Genomic DNA, 20,988 nt, shown 5'->3' with positions numbered 1-20,988 from the left:
TATTTCAGAGTAGCTACGGGTATGTAGCTTATCGGTAAAATCACCACTATTTGTAGCCTCTTTCCTTCCTTGCTAGTATTCTTCTTAGAGTGAAAACCGTGCTGCTGCTGGCAAGATGTGGTGAGCCGTTGGTGGTCCTAGCTTCCACAGACTTGCGTTAGGGCCCATTTACACTTAATCAGTTGGTGTGCGTTAGTACACGTTGCTATGTGGTTTTCCATAGCAGTGCATTGTGAAAAAGATTTCAGTTAAAACGCGTTTTATGTGTGAAAGGTGCCGTAGGAAAACATAGGCATTACTTTGAAAATCCCTTTTCTTTCAGTTTATAACTGAGAGCAACTGATTAAGTGTAAAAGGGCCCTTAGGCTACATGTAAGCGAGGGTACACAGTCTTACACTGGTCTACAGGAGCCAGTGTCCAGCCAGACCTACACAGCAGCAGTTTGGTACTACCTATATGCAGAATGCCAGGCACTGTTGAGGAAGACACACACACACCACTAGTCCATGAAGAAAAGCTGTTTGATCCAGTAAGATAGGCAGGGCAGTGCTGTACTCTCAGCACTATCCCAATAGGCAGGGCAGTGCTGTACTGTCAGCACTAGTCCAGCTGTCTGGTTTTCTTTTCTGACCATAGACAGGTGGCAAACTACATCCATCATTACAGAGCTCCTTGTAATCCGACCGATGCTACGGTCCTGGCTCTGACAGGTTGCACTTCCGTTACTAGTGAATAGGAAGGGGCGCTCTGTGATGTCAAGGCTGTACACTTTCTGTATAACCCAGCATTATTGGAAGCACATTGAGACTTTAGGGAGGGTCACTGAGATGTTAATAATTTTGAGTTGATGCAAATTTTACATTACATTTTATGCAGCTTAATTGATCCATTGCCTAACGGCATAGATTTGTTGTAAGATTTACATCGACTTATAAGCATTTCTTAGACTTCCTCTATTAGCCCTCATAGAGAAGTGATTAGCATAGCTTCGCCCACCATGGGATATTTTGTATACTAGTGTGGTGTGTCATGATTTTAGATGCTGTAAGGGATGAGTTGCGGTTTCCCTGTGATGAAAGAAGGTAAGATGAAGTCCCCCTGTCCGGCTCTTGGTGGTCTCCGGCTAGCCCCCTGGCCCTGCTGTGCATGAGTAGTAAGGCTGGGCTCACACTGCACTAAAAACGTTCTACGGATTCTGTGCTAGTCGATATGAGCCGCACATTGCATTTGTCCGTTTGGGTATGGATCCGTGCGCTCAGTTCCGATGAGCTGAAGGGTCTGTGGTTTGTAATTTTTTTTTTCCCCAGATTTGGGTATGGATTGTTGATGATAGCGACAGAATCATTGAAAACCTATGATAATATGCAGTGTCCATACTCACTAGCCTGGCCGCCGCACACGTTTCAGCACTTTTTACTCACTTGTCCTTAGTCACCTCTGGTACACCACTGCTCGGGTCTGCAGGGGGAGATGTGCTGGTATACAGATGGGAAGGTTTTGGTGATCCTTGTAATGACTTTGTACTCAATACCCGAGTAAACCGAGAGACCAGAAGTCCAATGGTGGAGGTATAGGCAGCTATACTCACAAGCAGATCCCTGCAACCACTGTATAAGCCAGCGGGAAATTAACCGCCCCCGCTCAGTTTTCCAGGTCCTGCTGGATAATCGCTCCTCGTGGATTTGTAGTTTGAGGGAAAAAACTATTACCTCTGAAGGTTTATCTGGATACTCGTGAGGATGGAGGCGCCCAAGTGTAAAAAAATATATAAAGACTTCTAATAGTTAAAATAAGAATGAGAGCTAATCACTTACCTCTCCTGACAAAAACACCATCACAAAATAGATGGGCTCCCTGTGAGAGAGCTTTCCCATTGGTGAGTTACAATTCAGTGGGGAGCCTCCTGCTTCTCCAGGGGCCCCTATCTGTATACCGTCAGTAGATCCAAGCAGCGGTGCCAGCAGCAGCAGCAGCAGTGGACGAGTTGCGCTGCCATAGAAGCGTTTGTGTATGTGAATGTGGCGCACAGACACTGCATAGACCACACCCTAGGAACACTCACAGTGCACAGTGTGAACCTAGCCTAAGGGCCTGATTCACAAAGCGGTGCTAACCCAGTTAGAGACTTTAGGCGTGATAACCATTGCACCACGCTGGTGAAAAGCCAGTTTAGGTGTGATAAGTTTAGGTGTGATAAGTTTAGGCATGATAAGTTTAGGTGTGATAAGTTTAGGCATGCTAAGTTTAGATCGCTTGCAAAGTCCTGCACGCAAAGCAGCGCCATTAAACTCTATGCGAAGTGCACCAGACTTTGTTAGTGCAAAACTTTTGATCAGCTGTGCACTGCGGTGCTAACCCAGTTGGCGCCTAAACTTATCACGCCTAAACTTATCACGCCTAAACTTATCACGCCTAAACTTATCACGCCTAAACTGAGTTTAGGCATGATAAAGGGCTTTTCACCAGCGTGCTAGCTGTTAGCATCACTTTGTGAACCCAGCCTAAGTGTTCCAGCCACCTGATGTGTCCTCAGCGTCCTACACCACCACTTCCAGCCATGGGGAGAGTTACTGGGCCGGATCACTTACCTATTGCTGGAATGGGTGGCACTTGGTCATGTTGGTTGTATTGGACGATCTGGGGAAGACATGCAGAGCAAGGGAGAGGGTCAGAGACCATCAGGAACCTAACCGGAGGTGACCATGATGATTTATAGATGGCTAGATAAACAATTCTTATGCTTGATGCTTTGCTGTGAACCAGGTAAGATGAAACTCTGCAAAAACTGGAGTAAATCAGATGCAAATATTTCTGAGTTGATGCAGGATTTTACAAATGATGTAAGCACATTTGTGTAGCGTGAAAATGGAACAATCTAACACCTTAGTGAGATTCAATTGGCCCATTTTCAGTCCCCACTTTCCAGTATATGATGAACTAAGTTTGATACAGGAGATTAACCTCATCAGTGGTATTCCCGAGTGTAGCTCGGGGTTGCTTTTCAAAGCAATTAGCGGTAACCCTGAGCTGCACTCGGGGATAACAGAGAAGGACCGGGTGCTGGAATTCCAGCAGAGCACTCTCCTCGCTGGCATCCAGCCACTGCAGCCCATCTTCTCTATGCCCTCCAAGGCTCACCATCTCTATGCCGAGAGCTCCGTCTGTCACATGGCACACAGGGTGATCTAAGCAGAGATAGAGCGCCCCCCCGGAGGATAGGAGGAAGACTAGCAGGAAGTGGCCAGATCCCAGGGAGGTAACGGTTGCTCGGATGCAGCTCTGGATAGGGGAGGGCCACTTGGGGGGGGGGGGGCGCACACACTGGCTACATGTACTGAAAGGGGGGAGCACTCCCTGGTTCTCTGCAGTGGTGGGGCTCTCGGGCTACCTATAACAAGGGCTGCATTTTCTGGGTGTCTCAAGTGAGGTGTACTGCCTAGCTACATATAAATGGACGGACACCTGTACTACCTATACTTACATGTATAAGGCAATCCGTACGCGCATAGCGTGGGTTGTGCAAGTTGGATAACATACGTTACCATGTACCACCTGAGATGGAATGAAAGCATTTATACTCACCTGGGGCTTCCTTCAGGCCGTGAGCACCCTCGCCATCTCTCCGGGCCGCTCCTATTGTTCGCTGGCCTGCCCGGTCTCTCCCTCCAGTTGGCTCAATGGTGCTGTACTGTGCAGCTCAACCGTGGGCGTGTCCCTGACGCCTGGAGCATTCTGCACGATAGTGACGGGAGCGTGATTGGGGCGTTTGCGGTTGGAGAGACAGCAAGGGAACCCACAGCCTGAAGGAAGCCCCAGTTAAGTATAAATGCTTTTAGCTCAATCCATCTCAGGTTTCCTTTAATTACATAACATGCAGTACACTGCTAGCGTTGGTAACAGTACTGCATGCGTATGGCCATATTACCAGCGCTTAGTGCAATAACTCCCTTGTTTCTTAGTGTAAATTATAATTATATTTGGTGCTGGAACGGTTTAAATGCACAAAGCTTAATTGTGAAAGTCTGTTAGCCGTTCAGCCATCTTTACCGACCTCCTTTACCTGGCTTGTTTCCGGATTTTATGAAGCCCGCCTTAAACGACTCATGAATTGAGAGATATGTTGGCTGCCATATTTCCTCTTTAAACCATACCAGTTACCTGGCTGTCCTGCTGATTCTTTTTGGCAGCAGTACAGTCTAAGTAACACATCTGAAGCAAGCATTTGGCAAATTCAGTCAAACACCTGATCTGCTACATGCTTGTTCGGGGTCTATGGCTAAAAGTATTAGAGGCAAAGGATCAGCAGGATAGCCAGGCAACTGGTATTGCTTAAAAGAAAATAAATGTCTCCATATCCCTCTCGTTTCAGTTGTCCTTTAACTCAATCCCAAAATGTTGTAGCCACAGACTCAAAATCCCAGGGAAAAAAAACAGTCGGTCTTAGGGAAGGGTCCGATGCACTCAGCGCGACATGTTTTACCTGTGGGTGGAGTTATCTGACTTAACCAGTTTAAAATTGTTAGTTTTGTTGCCTCTAAGTTTTGGGGGTTTTCTTTAACACAAAGTGCGCCCACAATTCTCTCCCCCTCTGTGTAGCAGCAGACAGGTGGTCCCACCGGCTCACCGTATCAGATTGGGTTCTGAGCAATACCAGCTGTCAGCAGAGATATAATACATCTCAGGGCAGTATATATATCGGCAGTCCACCATACACACGTCCATTTGTCAGGTATTTCCGATCACTGCTCAGATCTGCCTGACGAATCATCGGGGTCACAAAAGCCGTGGCAAATCTCAGGGCAGAGTTAAGGTGCCCATACATTAAGCCTCATCTACACTGTACAATTTTCCATCAGATAGACGGATGTATTAGCTCTAATAAGAAATTGCATCGTGTTTAGACGTCCAAACTGTTTCAGATCAATTTTGCAATAGATTTTGCTTTGATGAGTACCCAAAATCTATAGCAAAATCTAACGCAAACAGACTGGACGGTTGGAAATTATCTAATAGATCTCTCTAATAGATCCTGGAGCTGATGGAAAATTGTACCGTGCAGTTGAGGCTTAAAGGATACCACAACTGAACTGTGACATGATGAGATAGACATGTGTATGTACAGTGCCTAGCACACAGATAACTATGCTGTGTTCCTTTTTTTCTTTCTCTGCCTGAAATAGTTAAATATAAGGTATGCAAGTGGCTGACTCAGTCCTGACTCAGACAGGAAGTGACTACAGTATGACCCTCACTGATGATAAATTCCAACTATAAAACACTTTCCTAGCAAAATATGGCTTCTGAGAGCAAGAAAGAGGTATAAAAGAGGAATTTCTTATCAGTGAGGGTCACACTGTAGTCACTTCCTGTCTGAGTCAGGACTGAGTCAGCCACTTACATACCTTATATTTAACTATTTCAGGCAGAGAAAGAAAAAAAGGAACACAGCATAGTTATGTTTGCTAGGCACTGTACATACACATGTCTATCTCATCATGTCAAATTTCAGTTCGGGTATCCTTTAACTCTATTGCAGCATCGAGTCATTCACAATGAGCAAATCTGTCCGAGATCGAAGCTGCAACAAGTGTGACCTTACAGCAGGACACAATCAGCAGTATCATTCTCTAATGGTACCCATATATCAGGCAACTTGGTGGCTGATCGACAATACGATTTCATATAATATTTATAATAGAGAATCCGATGAAAATCGGTGAAGCCAAGCGCATGCCAGACCGATAATGAGACCAATTTCAGGCTGAAATTGTTGTATTAATCGGTTTGGACGTGCTGCAAAATGTAGGGCCCGCTTGCTCGATTGGGTGCAGTGTTCTCCCCAGATTTTTTTTCCAGCCGGGTGGTATGAAAAAATAGCTGGGTGGGGCGAGATGAGAGAATGCAGGGCTGGCGCTTCTCTACTTACAGCAGGATGTGAGCAGATGACAGCCGGGTGCTCACCAAAATTAGCCGGGTGGAGCACCCAGCTAAAAGAGCCTGGGGAAAACACTGGGGTGCGCGGTGGTAACGTTGAGCGATATCGGAACGAACAAAACCCCCGGTGCTGTCCCCCTAATGTGTAATGTGCCCAATGCACTATACATTTCCTGTCCAGTGTTCTCCTCAGATTTTTTTTCCAGCCGGGTGGCATGAAAAAGCGGCCGGGTGGCATGAAAAAGTAGCCGGGTGGGCGAGATGAAAATGCAGGGCAACTCTGCTTACAGCATAGGAGGAGGTGAGGAGGCTAGCCGATGACAGCCGGGTGGTCACCAAAAAGAGCCTGGGGAGAACACTGCTGTCCATGTCCGCCGCTGGCTCCTTGCTCCATACATGTGCCCTATGTGGTTGCCTAGTAACATGGGCATGAGTGACATCACCCGCACACTTACTAGACAACCACATGGGGCGTGTGTATAGAGGGCGGATGGTAGCGGCGGGCATGGACAGGTAACTTATAAAGTGCCCTGGCACCAGAGGGTACATTAGAGGGCACAGGATCGCCGAGGCGGCGTCACAAGGCAGATTCCTGATTTATTGCAGCTTGGAATTGATCGGGAAACAGCCTGCGGTGTGTGGGCATCTGACCAATCTCTCTAATCAGATTCGATCAGAGAGAGATTTGTCTCTTGGTCGAATCTGCTCATCTCTAGATGTATGGCTACCTTAGTTGTCAGCTATGGCGATGACTTTCTGCCAGTGCTCCACCTGCTGCTGATACCTGGTATTGCACTGCAGCCTGTACCCAGCGGTTTCCTCGGAATCCTGCTTCAGTCCAGCGATGACTCCAGGAAGCAGCAGGATGGGAACAAAGGGGGTTCTGTTGCTTTCTTGGTAAGTCTCTGGTTTACGGTGACATCCTCCATGCTGCTACACAGAGGAACTCTAAGGCCTCTTGCACACTGCATGCATTTCAGATTCCGATTCCGCTTTTTAATCTGTTTTTACATCCGATTCCGATTCAGATTTTTAATCTTAACTGCATGCTGCGTTTTTTGATCCGTTTTTCTGTTGAATGTATTCAAGGAAAATCGGAAACGGAATCGGAATCGGAAAACGGATTTGCAGTGTGCAGGGAGCCTAATAGAGAGTTTTTGTACACTCCCTTCTAGATGCCACCTGAAGTGGGAGGGGCATACCATTGTCATTCATTGGCTAGCTTCCTTACCCCTCTGTCCAATCAGCCATGCTGCTGAAGGAAATAATCTGCAGGAACCCCACAGTACCTTCAGCTTGTGAGTGATTCCAACCGGTCATTGTGCTGATGTGTTGCATAAAGAATGGAGGTGATCCGCTGGTAATTCTCTTCACTGCAGCTCGGCAGAGCGGAGGCGGAGTTATAAATGAGATCAATATTTAGCAGTTGATGTATGCTGGAAATTGGGTGTGATAGATGACATCATCACTAAGCGTGCATACCCATGTCCAATTTTGATTGGCCAATCACAGACCATTCTTACCACCTCCATGTAGTATGATAGCCTACAGATTTTGAATACAATGAACAAATTGCGTAAGTAAGCTCACCTATTACACGGTAGTGATAAAATTGGCCAATCGAAATTGGATGTGTATGCCCCCCTAGGGCCAGTGAGATGTTTTATCTTTCATCTGAATTGCATGCATTTGGGAATTGGGACAGTCAAACATGCTTTTTTGATTGGCCCAATTGCTGCATGCCGTTTGCAGCATTCACATCTCATTGTTATTTGCTTTTAGTCCAGGTTTGTTTGTTTTTTTCTGTAGATTTTCAGGCATTTGGTATTCTACTGTCAAAGTTCATCAGGGAATAATTAATTAGAAATCCGTAATAGCGGCAGAATGCTTATTTTTAAGGTGCCCATTAACGGTACAATCAACTGGTCCATCAATCAGATCTGGTACTGTTAAAGGATACCTTAGTCCTTATTAAAATTTAAAAATGACACCCTGTGTGTGTGGAGAGGTGCGCAAAGGCTACACTGGGTCTCCAGTAAAGGCGGTCACAAGCTGCCCCAAGAGGACATACTGCGCATATGCAGCAGAGTATGACTGAGGCAAAGCTCACCCGAGGACAACTGGAGGCACAGCGGATGAACTGAGACGGACGCCGGGTCACGGGAGTTGCAGTAAGCCTATGCGCTTACGCACGCACACACACAGAACACACACACACATGGCGTCATTTTAATAAGGACTAAGGTATCCTTCAATGGTGAACATCGACGATACGCGATAGTTCTATTGAGCGTTCCGATGATGTGACTTTCAGAACTATTCTTTTTGCAACCATTTAATCGGACCGTTGACCGTTCAGAAAATTGGATCACTAGTGGGCACCTTTTGGGTGGTACACACAACCAATTATGATTGGCTAATTTTACCACTTCCACGTAATGGGAGTACCAACAGATTTTTGAATATTATGATTGTGTGGGTAAGCTCTCATACTACATGAAAGTGGAAACATTAGCCAGTCAATGACCAATCAAAATTGTCTGTGTGTATGCAGCCATACACTCCTGTTCAGGTGCCATTATACATGCACTTAATAGGACATTATTCCAGATTAGAGCATATATACGTATCTGGTATATACAGATGCCTCCTGTGCTCTACATTGCCTCGTCTCCTGCTTATTGGCATCTGAGGAGAGAGGAACTGGGAATTGTTTTAAGGGAACCAAGTGCCACTTTTGTTTCCTGGTTTCTAATAGTTATAGGAGATGCCATGTCCCCCTCCCCCCCCCCTCCCCTTCAAGCTGCCCGTTATTTATCCATGGGAACGCATGTGAAGATATCATATGTGACTTCTCTAAACTCTTTAAAGCATAGTGCTTCCTCCCTGCTGATGAAAGCTTTTGTTTGCACTTTGCTAATGTGGGCAATAAAATAATGACATCAGTCCTTATCTGCCTGAATATTCTGTAGTCTTGGCCTCAGAGTAGGGTAATAAAACCTCTGTTAAACTTTTAATGTCAAAAGAAAGAAGTAAAAAGTATATATTTTATTGATGAGCCACATTGTTGGCATGCATATTTAATGTGCTATTGAGATGCTCTAGGTACTAAAAATTGTGCTTAGTTCACTTTAATGAAGGTATCCTCCTTTCTCATGTTGTATAGATTTATGCATACCTAATTGCGTATAGTGTGCTGTTAAATGCATATAAAATGGCCGTCTGAAATTGGGGTATAACCTTTTAGCATCTCTGCCCGAGTTATCTTGTGCAGGAGAATGTGAGTGTAGGAGAAAACTTGGGCTGCCTCCCCCAGCGTAATATTAACCTGATCTGGATGCAGGTTCAGCCCGCCTCTTCCACCGCTGAGCGGAGCTATACCACTGACATCATCTGTTGGGTCCCACATGCTATGGCGTGATCGGGAGGATTTCAGCATTACAGCGCCTCTCGGTGGTGGAAGAGGTGACCCATTCCTGCGTTGAGGTCAGGAAAGTATTATAATGTTACCTGTGCCGCTCTGCATTAGCCTTGTGCTCCAGAACATCAGTTTTGAGTCTCAGCTGGAGCTTTGATAAGGGTCGGTACCTGGAGGGTAAGAGGTGCAGATAGGCGTTTTACAAGCAAGGTAGGGAGGGGGAACATTTTACCAGCAGAGATCAGCACATGATAGGTAATGTAGTACGTTTACTATCAGTATAGGCACAGGCAGACAAAAGCGAGGATTTTCGTAGCTTCTCCCCAGTTGTTGTTTTGCTATTTTCTTGGGGAATTGTGATGTGCAGATTTACATTCCAGCTGTCTCTGCAGTGGTATAGGCATTTATACTCTGCTGGGAATCCACCTACCTGCAGTGTCTCCTCTGTATAGACGGCGTCCTGGCTGGTCGGGGTCATGCATTTGCTCACTTGTGACAGTTTTTGTCTTCCAGGGGCCGCCGGCTGCGCAGCGACACTGTTACATGATGCAATGATGAATCCTGCGGAAGGTGAGTTTACTTCCCGGTGAGGGCAGCACAGCAGCTGAAAGCAGATTTTATTGATGCTTGTTTTTGGGGGGGAAGGTCTCTGTTAAAGAGTACTTATTTTATAATGTATGGGGGGGGGGGGGGGATAGGTAATGTAATGAAACAAAAAATAAGGTGTAGAGAGGTGTCTTTACCACTCCAGATGGAAGGACCCAAACCACAGGGTAAATGTAACACAAATTTTAAATTATTCAGCACAATTAAAAGGACACGGCGTTTCAGTGGTCTCAGCCCTCTTCTTCAGGTCAATACAGTTGCTTTTAAAATATGGTTACAAGCATGGACGCCAGAAATTCTATTTTATGTGTAAACATTTTAAGACAAAGCTCCATCTCCCTCCTGCATGGATTGGCGGGTGGGAGCTGCAGTAACTTGCCCGCCCCCCGTAAATCATTAGAGAGCCGCAGCTCCGCCCCCTCAGTCGGTAAAACATCCGCGCCAATACAAAGCTCTTCTGTCATATCGCTTCGTAACCCTATGGAAAAAACGCCGCGGTGGGTTTGCTGAAAGGAGGCGGAGTTTCAGAGCTATAAAGATTTACTGGCAGCGGGGGAGTTATTGCTGCTGACACCCGTCAGTTCATGCAGGGGGGATAAAGAGCTTTGCATTAAAGTGGACCTGAACTCAGAGCTTCCTCTCTGCTCTAAAAGATAAGCAAGCGCATAATATCCTTTAAAGAAACACATTTGTTTGTTACAGCTGATACAAATCCTGCAATAGTGTCTACTTCCTGCTTTCATGGAAGCAGACAGAGTTAACATCCTGTGTTTCCAAGTTAGCTGCTCTGCCGAGGCAGATGATATTCCTGAGCTGACACAGCTGAGATCAAATTACAATCACAGATAATGGGGGAATTAGACAGGCTAATCTCTAAATACATACGGGGTGCATTTCTCAGTGTTTTCCTTCTGTCCTGTGTAAGAGTTCAGGTCCACTAGGGTTTACACATTATAAAATAAGTACTCTTTAATTGGCAAAAGTCAGAAAAAGTAAATCGGATGTTTGCACATTAATTGTATCAACTGCCCATTTCACACATTGGTCAACCAGATCCCGAAATGGCCAGGCTTTGGGTTGAGGACTTAAAGGACAGCTGTAGCAAGATGAATATGGAGGCTGCCATTTTTATTTACTTTTAAAGGGAACCAGAGCTGAAAAAATAAAGATTCTATACATACCTGGGGCTTCCTCCATCCCCATACGCGCTGATCGATCCCACGCTGCTGCCCGCAGCTATGAGAACCGGCTCCCCACTCTGCCGTCAGTCGGAGCCAGTCTAGCGTAGCAGAAGTGCGCTCTTTGCGTATCTCTGCAGCAGCCGCTGGAGAGATACATAGAGGGCGCACTCCTCCTGCGTAGCCTGGCTCCGATGATGTCAGTGACGGGAGCCGGTTCTCGTAGCTGCGGGCAGCGGCGTGGGATCGATCAGTGAGTATGGGGATGGAGGAAGCCCCAGGTATGTATAACAACTTTTTCATTTTCTCAGCTACGGTACATCTCTGGTACCCTTTAAAGGGAACCTTAACTGAGAGGGATATGGATGTTTCCTTTTAAACAATGTTTCCTTTTAAACAATACCAGTTGCCTGGCAGTCCTGCTGATCTCTTTGGCTGCAGTAGTGGCTGAATCACACACCTGAAACAAGCATGCAGCTGATCCAGTCTGACTTCAGTCAGAGCACCTGATCTGCATGCTTGTTCAGGGGCTGTGGCTATAACTATTAGAGACACAGGATCAGCAGGAGAGTCAGGCAACTGGTATTATTTTAAAAGGAAAAATCCATATCCTTCTCAGTTTAGGTTCCCTTTAAGCAATACCAGTTGCCTGGCTGTCCTGCTGACATTTGCCTCTAATGGTGCGTCAATACATGGTGCGTTTTTTTTTTGTTGTTGTTGTTTTTATATCAATCGAGCCGCTGATGCCTCGATTGATAATTTCTGACGTGTCCGATACCCTGCCGGATTGATTCCATGCTCGATACCGGCGGGCAGGACAATAGAAGAAACGAGCGGAAGATAAGAAGCCGCCCGCGGGGACGAGCGGGAATCGATCCGGCCGCACGCAGGGACAAGCGGAGACGCGCCGCAATCTATTGTGCGGCTCGATACACGGTACAAAACGTACAGTGTATCCCCAGCATAATACTTTTAGCCATAGCCCCTGAACAAGCATGCAGCAGATCAGGTGTTTCTGAGATTGTCACATCTGACAGGAGTAGCTGCATACTTGTTTCTGGTGTGATTCAGACACTACTGCAGCCATATAGATCAGCAGGGCTGCCAGGCAACTGGTATTGTTTGAAAGGAAATAAATATGGCAGCCTCCGTACCCCTCTCGCTACAGTTGTCCTTTAACGTCAATACACACTCACACTCAACAATGCAATGGTACCAAACAGTGGGACATAGTGTGCAAAATGAAGATGTTGTGTTGGAATCAGGAAAAATAGGCAATTGTAAGTATCTTAAGAGACTTTGGCAAGGATAGAAGTGTGATGATAGAACACTGGATCTGAGCATATTCAGTATGCCATGAATTGTGGGGTGTTTTCCTTGTATGCACTGGTTATTGAAGGCTGCCAGTCTGGTCTCACAGAAGACCTCCTGTAACTCAGATTGCTGTAAAACTATGATGGCTGTGAAAGAGCGGTCAGAACACTGTGCTAGGCTACATATCACACTCTCTTTTTCTGTCTCCCCCTCTCTCGCCATAAATTAGTGGTGACAATTGCAGGACAGTTCTGAACTAGTCTGCACCAATAATGCTAATATGATTGTAATAGGACTTTTTTAGCAAAAAGTAAATTAGTTTATTCAGCAACGATTAAATATTTGGGGTAGCGGAATATTAGTTTCAGCTATAGAAGTCATTTAATAAGAAATGGTGGATTTTTCTTTTAAAGGGAACCTGAACTGAGAGATACGGAGGCTGCCATCTTCATTCTCTGCTAAACAATGCCGGTTGCCTGACTTGTGTGCTAATGCTCATCCTCTAATACTGTTAGTCGCTGGCCCAGAATGAGCATACAAATCAAATGGTGTGACTCTGCTGGCTGCATGCTTGTTGCAGGGTTGTGACAAAGCCAAAAGCTCAGTAGACAGCCAGGCAACCGCCATTGTTTATAAGGGAATGAAAATGGCATCTTAGGTATTTTTCTTACTTCATGTTCCCTGTAATTATGTCTTCATGTAATAATATTCCTCTAACTTTTATTTTGTTTTTTTCTTTGGGGAACCCCTTTGGCCTGCGGCATTCGTCTTCCCCGGAACTGTTCCTTCTTGTCCATTTTCTGGACAAGTGATCAAGCAGAGGATGCAGATGTACAATTCTCCGTACCACAAAGTGACTGAGTGTATGAGAGTCGTGTGGCAGAACGAGGGTGCTGGTGCCTTTTACCGAAGCTACACGACCCAACTGACTATGAACATCCCCTTCCAGGCCATACACTTCATGACCTACGAGTTCATGCAAGAGCACCTTAATCCCCACAGACAATACAACCCAACCTCCCACATGCTTTCGGGCGCCTGCGCCGGGGCGGTGGCTGCCGCCGTCACCACCCCACTGGACGTTTGCAAGACCTTACTCAACACGCAGGAGTCGCTGGCATTGAATTCCACCAACATAACTGGACACATCACAGGCATGGCTAGTGCCTTCAGGACGGTCTACCAAGTTGGTGGTGTCGCGGCGTACTTCCGAGGGGTTCAGGCCAGAGTCATCTATCAGATGCCCTCTACAGCCATCGCGTGGTCAGTCTACGAGTTCTTCAAGTACATCATCACCAAACGCCAGGAGGAGAGGAGGGCAGGCCACTGATGCCTCCAACCAAAGCACTCATACTGAGACACTCCAGGCCAGGAAAGATGGACAGTCGTCAGCTTGCAAGACTTGCTTCTCTTTTATTTTATTAATTGACCTGTTCTTAGAGTACAGAGGGACCTCTGCTCTTTTCCATTATTGCTAACAGCTTACTGAACAAAGACACCCGAATGTTCTTTACCAAGTTCTGCAGTGTCTTTTATCCGATGTCAGTCACCCGATCCAGCAGCAAGTCCCAGCTGCGTTATCAGAGTCTCATACATGGCTGTACTTGAAGGAAAAACAGTTCTTGTTGCCCATGGTAGCCAATAATCTGCAGCTTCTCTGCTGCAGTTGAAAACTGAAAGGGAGAATGTGATTGTTATGATGAGGCTTAAGAAATTTGATAGAGCCAATAGGTGTAAAGTTACTGCTGTCTGATGACGTCTTAGTTGAACTAAGCCTAAAGCCTGCCATACACTATATAACTGCACCGATTAAAAAAAAAAAAAAATTTGCCCAATTAGACATTTTTGTGTAATCGGGTAAAACAATTTTATAGTGTATGGCCAACTTTAGAGAGATTCAGAGGTGTGCTGAGCATATCATAAAATCCATGATTCAAGGTTGCCTTCAGTAAAAACTGCATGACAAAAAATTTAGTAGTTCCAAAGGCTTAAGTGCAAGTTAAAGCGGACCGGAACTCTTGCACAGCACACAGTGAAAATTTTTCATTCCACATGTAAGTGCTGTAGAAATCCATTGCAACCCTTCCTGCATAGTTAATCCAGGTAAAACATCAGGCAATAATAGGAGCCACTAGGAGGAGCAATTCATAAACTAAGCTATTGTGCCATACATAGTATAAAACAGCAAGACGGACAAACTATACATTGTTAGGCTAAAATCTACAGGCCTTGTGGGCCAGTGAAACCATCGATCACACAAGAACCAATTAGCAGGTTCAAAAGGGGTTGGCCTGTATCCTGATTGGTTCAGCACTCGTTCATTTACGTATTCTCCCAGCAGGCTGAGCGTGGTTCCCTTGTTTGCATATAAACCGATTTTGCCACGCAGTTTTCACTGAAGAGTGACCTCTCCATATACCTTGCCGTGATTTGCTTGTATAACTCAGGATTCATTTGGAAGGATCAGCATGTGGCCCTATATGCCTGCTTGAGGGGGGGTCCATTCTGCAGTACCTAGTGGAGACGTACCCCACCATAAGGAGGCACAGGAGTTTGGCTTCCATTGAAAGCATCTCATTGTAGATGGTTAGTGAGATATTGATAATCAAGGCTTGCATGCAAATATAATTGGCAGTTGTATGCAGATTAGAATTGAGCCAATCAAAATTGTCAGGGAAATCGTTGGGCCCATTTCTGAGCTCCTTACAGTTTGTATTACTCATTAAGTGGAGTGGAGCTGTAGCTAACTCTTTAACTTTTTTTTTTATATTGGATAGAGTGTAAACCACAGCTGGATTTTTATTGTCTGTTTCCGTTAGGTAGAATTTTTCCTCACTTCCTGTTCCTGGTAACCTTTGCCACTAACAGGAAGTGAAGTACAATAGCTGCTTTGAGCAGGATCAGAGTATGGTGAAGTCCTCGCTGAGATGACTGCAGACGTTTCCTGGTGACGGGCCCGGTTAACAGTGAGTAGGCATGAGCTCCACAGTTCGGATTCTGCATTTTGAAGGAAACAGAGGCTTTAAACTTGAGGGGGAGGGAGGTAAAGTCACCCTTTTTGCTGCTTATAGCAAATGAGCTCCATGTCGCATTCCATTACATTCCGTCTCTGATACTTCCTCCTTCAAACCCGGGAGCAGGAAGTATTGAAGTGATGTGAAACGTGATTGAACAAAATGTGGAATGCATCTGCTATAGGCAGCGACAAGGATGAAGTTAACACACACTCACCTGCCATAGCTCTGTTCTGTTTGGAATGCAGAATACGAACTGTGTCTAGTGTTGAGCAATTAATCTTTCTTAGTGAGGGACACACAAACACTGCAGTTTTAGCCCTTTTCCTACACTGTACAAAACCACAATGCAACGTGTGGCGGGATTTATATTTAAAATCTTATCAAAGCAAATATTTCTCCTCACTTGCCAGTCTGCACTGACCCAGCAAGGGCATTACATTAAGCCAATGGGAGCCTCTAGCTGTCAAATAATTAGTGGTAAATTGAATAATGAACAGGTTGGTCCGTTGTAGCATAGCTGAGCTGGTGGAAATCCAGGAGAATTACCTGATTGTTCTACAAATAAATTGCAGGTGGCTGTAATCTAGCTTAGTAAACACAGTACAGTATTGTAATACACAGACGACTGTTTCCTGATGGTGTGCCATCTAAAACCAAATCGTTTATTTGGATTCTGGTAATAGACCAACCTAGTGCGATGGTCAGCACACCACAAATTGACTAACCCATTACTGTAAAACTGTGTTTATTAAAAATTAATGACATATAGTTGAATGTAATACACAATTCAGGATATCCATTTGTATATTATCCTGGTTTTAGCATCAGAAAAACTTTATATTGATATATTGCTTTATATTAATGGCCCTGCTCTTCCAGTGATGTCTAGCCTAGGCTATGATATCGAGCAGCCTTCTGCCCCAGTGCACTCTGGGAGATCATGTGATGTTAACAGATGGGACGGGGGTATCCCAAAGTAATTCACCGTGCAAGCAGTAAAGATGCTGGCATCTCTAATACATTTCAGAATGTAAATCGGGGATAGGAAAGGATTTACAATGGGCAATCGCCGAATATATAATTTCCTAAAGTTTTATATTCATTAAAGTTCATCCTTAAAGGGCAACTGAAATGATATAGAGGTAAAGGCTACCATATTTATTTCCATTTAAGCAATACCAGTTGTCTGGCTATCCTGCTGATCCTCTGCCTCTAATGCACTTTGCTAGCTGCATCAGCACACCGATCGCCGCCGCCCCGCGCTCAATCGCCGCTATCCGTCGCGCCGTGCGGGCCAACCCCCCCAGACCCCGTGCGCTGCCTGGCCAATCAGTGCCAGGCAGCACTGAGGGGTGGATCGGGACTCCCAATGACATCACGGCGTCGCTGACGTTGGTGATGTCATCCCGCCATGGCGACGGGGGAAGCCCTCCAGGAAATCCCGTTCTTTGAACAGGATTTCCTGATCGGAGATCGCTGAAGGTGATCAAAGCGGGCGGGGGGATGCCGCTGAGCAGCGGCTATCATGTAGCGAGCCCTGACCTCGATGCATGATTTAAAAAAAAAAACCTGCTGCGCCCCCTCCTGACGGAATGCATTAGACCGCCAGGAGGGTTAACCATAGAACAAGCATGCAGCAGATCAGGTGTTTCTGACATAATTGTCAGATCTGACAAGATTAGCTGCATGCTTGTTTCTGGTGATTCAGACACTTCTGCAGCCAAATAGATCAGCAGAACTGCCATGCAACTGGTATTGTTTAAAAGGAGGTAAATATAGCAGCCACCATATCACTCATTTCAGTTTCTCTTTAAATTCAGTTACGGCCACCTGCAGTGTATTTGCATAATTGATTGGCAGTTACAGGTTTTGATTGGTTAGGCTTTTTTCCGGTATCTGTGGTCAGCGGAAATATCCATGTTCCTACACCTGTTTAAACTATCCGAATAGAATGCTAGGAGTTGGGCAAGGAGAACTGTTCTATCTTCAAACATTGTCATGTGTTTGGTTCTTTTGGTTTGAAAGACCAACCGTTAGTTTTGCCTTCATCCCAAAGATTTGGTCCACTGCGGAGAAACAGAATGTACTTTTGCTCCCCCTGTAGGCTGAGAAGAGTACTGCAGCTTTGGCTGGAGTGTCCCTACGTTGTCAGTGCAAGCTTCGCTTATGTGCTTCGGTCATCAGACACATCTGTTACAGCTGTATGCCTGGGGTGACCAGCTTAGGACGCCTCCGTTCCTGGCCCCCCTTCTTCATGCACTCAGTTGGTATTTTACGTTGCAGTGTCCTTACCAAAGTCTTGTCCCAGGAATAGAGTTCTAAGGCCGTTGTCAAAACGCACACGATAAAGCACTTACACCACTGCGGTGGCTGCAGACTTTTCTGTTCCGTTAATCAGTAGTTGCCGGAGATCACTGTGTATCTTATCTCTGGCAATTTTATGGTCAACTTATTTGCATTGAAGCTAAAGTGTCCTTTACTAGAAGCACGATTGTGTCATCCTCTCTTCCACTGTGTGTGTGTGGGGGGGGGGGGGGGGGGGGACTCCATTGTAGGAATCCTTGCCAGCGGGGAGAACTTCAGAGTTTTATATGTCTTTCCTAAATGGTCCTGGCTTCTGCTACAGGGAACTGCTGGAAAACCGAAGATGAGCTGTTCTTTCAGCCGGATACGAAGCCTCTCTTGTGGGGTGCATATTATTTCCGGCGCTGCTCAGTTCAGCGCGGTGAGAGTGGAATGACTGCTCTCACCGCTGTCACTAAACTCCGAGGCCTTGTTAAATACTATTCCCCCTCGGAGTTGCTGGTACTCGGATGGAGATGTAATTCGTTGTCTGGCAGCCGCCGGCGCCCCGAATTACCGATATGTGCCCAGCATAGCATTGCTGCTACGGGGCGCCCAGTTTCGGTGCTCGGCTCTTAGAGCCGCGCGCCGAAATCAGCTGATCCGTCTCGTGTGTTTCAGCAGTGCCCTCTTGTGGCAGTCAGTATCAGCTGCTCACTGGACAACATGTTACCTAAACTCTGGGGACCTGCAGGGTTTGGATTATGAAACACACTATAAATAATACTGTGTGCTTAAAATGTATATGATCCCTCTAAACCCTCCCATTCTGTAGGCCCCTCAGTACAGTATAATCTCGTTAGAATAAACTCTGGTATAGTAAACTACCGGTTGGGGTCCTTGCCAATCTCCATTATAAGTCTATGGGAGCAACGCCTGGTATAGTAAACTCTGATATAATATAACTGTTACAGTAAACATGTTTTTGGCTCCTATGTGACGCTGACTTTGGATATAGTAAGAAGTATGCGCTATATGTTATTGTGAAACCCATTGTCTGCTGCTCTCTTCAGGCTGGAGCTGTAAGGAAAGTTCTGCGGGTCTCGTCCGCAGAGGTATCTGAGCCACTCACAGGAACCAAGTACCTTCCTCTATTCAGTGATGGCTGCAGTTTTTAGGAGCCCTGGATACAGTACAGCAATTTGTCTAGCCTGGCTATGCAGCCCTAAGGTATACTTAACCTTGTAGTCCACCAAAAGTAGCAAGTGTTTGTACTGTACCTCCAATGGGAGGACAGAGTTGCTCTTTGCAGAAGACAATCTACCAGGGCATGCTGGGCCATTTCTAGGACAAGTGCTTGTACTGTACCTCCAATGGGAGGACAGAGCTGGTCCTGTGCAGCAGAGAGTGCACCAGGGCATGCTGGGATATTTCTAGGACAAGTGCTTGTACTGTACCTCCAATGGGAGGACAGAGCTGCTCCTGTGCAGCAGGGAATGTACCAGAGCATGCTGGGATATTTCTAGGACAAGTGATTGTACTGTACCTCCAATGGGAGGACAGAGCTGGTCCTGTGCAGCAGAGAATGTACCAGGACATGCTGGGCCATTTCTAGGACAAGTGCTTGTACTGTACCTCCAATGGGAGGACAGAGCTGCTCCTGTGCAGCAGAGAATGCACCAGGGCATGCTGGGATATTTCTAGGACAAGTGCTTGTACTGTACCTCCAATGGGAGGACAGAGCTGCTCCTGTGCAGCAGAGAATGCACCAGGGCATGCTGGGCCATTTCTAGGACAAGTGCTTGTACTGTACCTCCAATGGGAGGACAGAGCTGCTCCTGTGCAGCAGAGAATGTACCAGGGCATGCTGGGCCATTTCTAGGACAAGTGCTTGTACTGTACCTCCAATGGGAGGACAGAGCTGCGCCTGTGCAGCAGAGAATACAGCAGGGCATGCTGGGCTATTTCTAGGACAAGTGCTTGTACTGTACCTCCAATGGGAGGACAGAGCTGGTCCTGTGCAGCAGAGAATGTACCAGGACATGCTGGGCCATTTCTAGGACAAGTGCTTGTACTGTACCTCCAATGGGAGGACAGAGCTGCGCCTGTGCAGCAGAGAATGTACCAGGGCATGCTGGGATATATCTAGGACAAGTTCTTGTACTGTACCTCCAATGGGAGGACAGAGCTGCTCCTGTGCAGCAGAGAATGCACCAGGGCATGCTGGGATATTTCTAGGACAAGTGCTTGTACTGTACCTCCAATGGGAGGACAGAGCTGCTCCTGTGCAGCAGAGAATGTACCAGGGCATGCTGGGATATTTCTAGGACAAGTGCTTGTACTGTACCTCCAATGGGAGGACAGAGCTGCTCCCGTGCAGCAGAGAATGTACCAGGGCATGCTGGGCTATTTCTAGGACAAGTGCTTGTACTGTACCTCCAATGGGAGGACAGAGCTGGTCCTGTGCAGCAGAGAATGCACCAGGGCATGCTGGGCCATTTCTAGGACAAGTGCTTGTACTGTACCTCCAATGGGAGGACAGAGCTGGTCCTGTGCAGCAGAGAATGTACCAGGGCATGCTGGGCCATTTCTAGGACAAGTGCTTGTACTGTACCTCCAATGGGAGGACAGAGCTGCTCCTGTGCAGCAGAGAATGCACCAGGGCATGCTAGGCCATTTCTAGGACAAGTGCTTGTACTGTACCTCCAATGGGAGGACAGAGCTGCGCCTGTGCAGCAGAGAATTTACCAGGGCATGCTGGGATAATTCTAGGACAAGTTCTTGTACTGTACCTCCAATGGGAGGACAGAGCTGCTCCTGTGCAGCAGAGAATGTACCAGGGCATGCTGGGATATATCTAGGACAAGTGCTTGTACTGTACCTCCAATGGGAGGACAGAGCTGCTCCTGTGCAGCAGAGAATGTACCAGGGCATACTGGGATATATCTAGGACAAGTGCTTGTACTGTACCTCCAATGGGAGGACAGAGCTGCTCCTGGGCAGCAGAGAATGCACCAGGGCATGCTGAGATATTTCTAGGACAAGTGCTTGTACTGTACCTCCAATGGGAGGACAGCAGAGAATGTACCGGGGCATGCTGGGATATTTCTAGGACAAGTGCTTGTACTGTACCTCCAATGTGAGGACAGCAGAGAATGTACCGGGGCATGCTGGGATATTTCTAGGACAAGTGCTTGTACTGTACCTCCAATGGGAGGACAGAGCTGCTCCTGTGCA

General features: G+C 46.4%; 1 protein-coding gene across 1 annotated transcript in view; it reads left to right on the top strand.

Annotated features, from left to right (window-relative positions):
• The window catches only part of SLC25A28 (solute carrier family 25 member 28), a 40,144-nt gene extending 22,313 nt beyond the window's left edge, over positions 1-17,831 (top strand). Inside the window, exons 3-4 of the mRNA XM_068255395.1 lie at positions 9,867-9,923; positions 13,261-17,831. Of these exons, the coding sequence (XP_068111496.1) occupies positions 9,867-9,923; positions 13,261-13,781 (578 nt within the window). The 3' untranslated portion in view covers positions 13,782-17,831. The remainder of the gene's footprint in view (positions 1-9,866; positions 9,924-13,260) is intronic.
• The last annotated feature ends 3,157 nt before the right edge of the window (positions 17,832-20,988 follow it).

The sequence above is a fragment of the Hyperolius riggenbachi genome, chromosome 10, assembly GCF_040937935.1.
Source record: "Hyperolius riggenbachi isolate aHypRig1 chromosome 10, aHypRig1.pri, whole genome shotgun sequence".
Taxonomy (NCBI): Eukaryota; Metazoa; Chordata; class Amphibia; order Anura; family Hyperoliidae; genus Hyperolius; species Hyperolius riggenbachi.
Note: the sequence above shows the minus strand (reverse complement) of the source record. Positions and strands in the feature narration are given on the sequence as shown.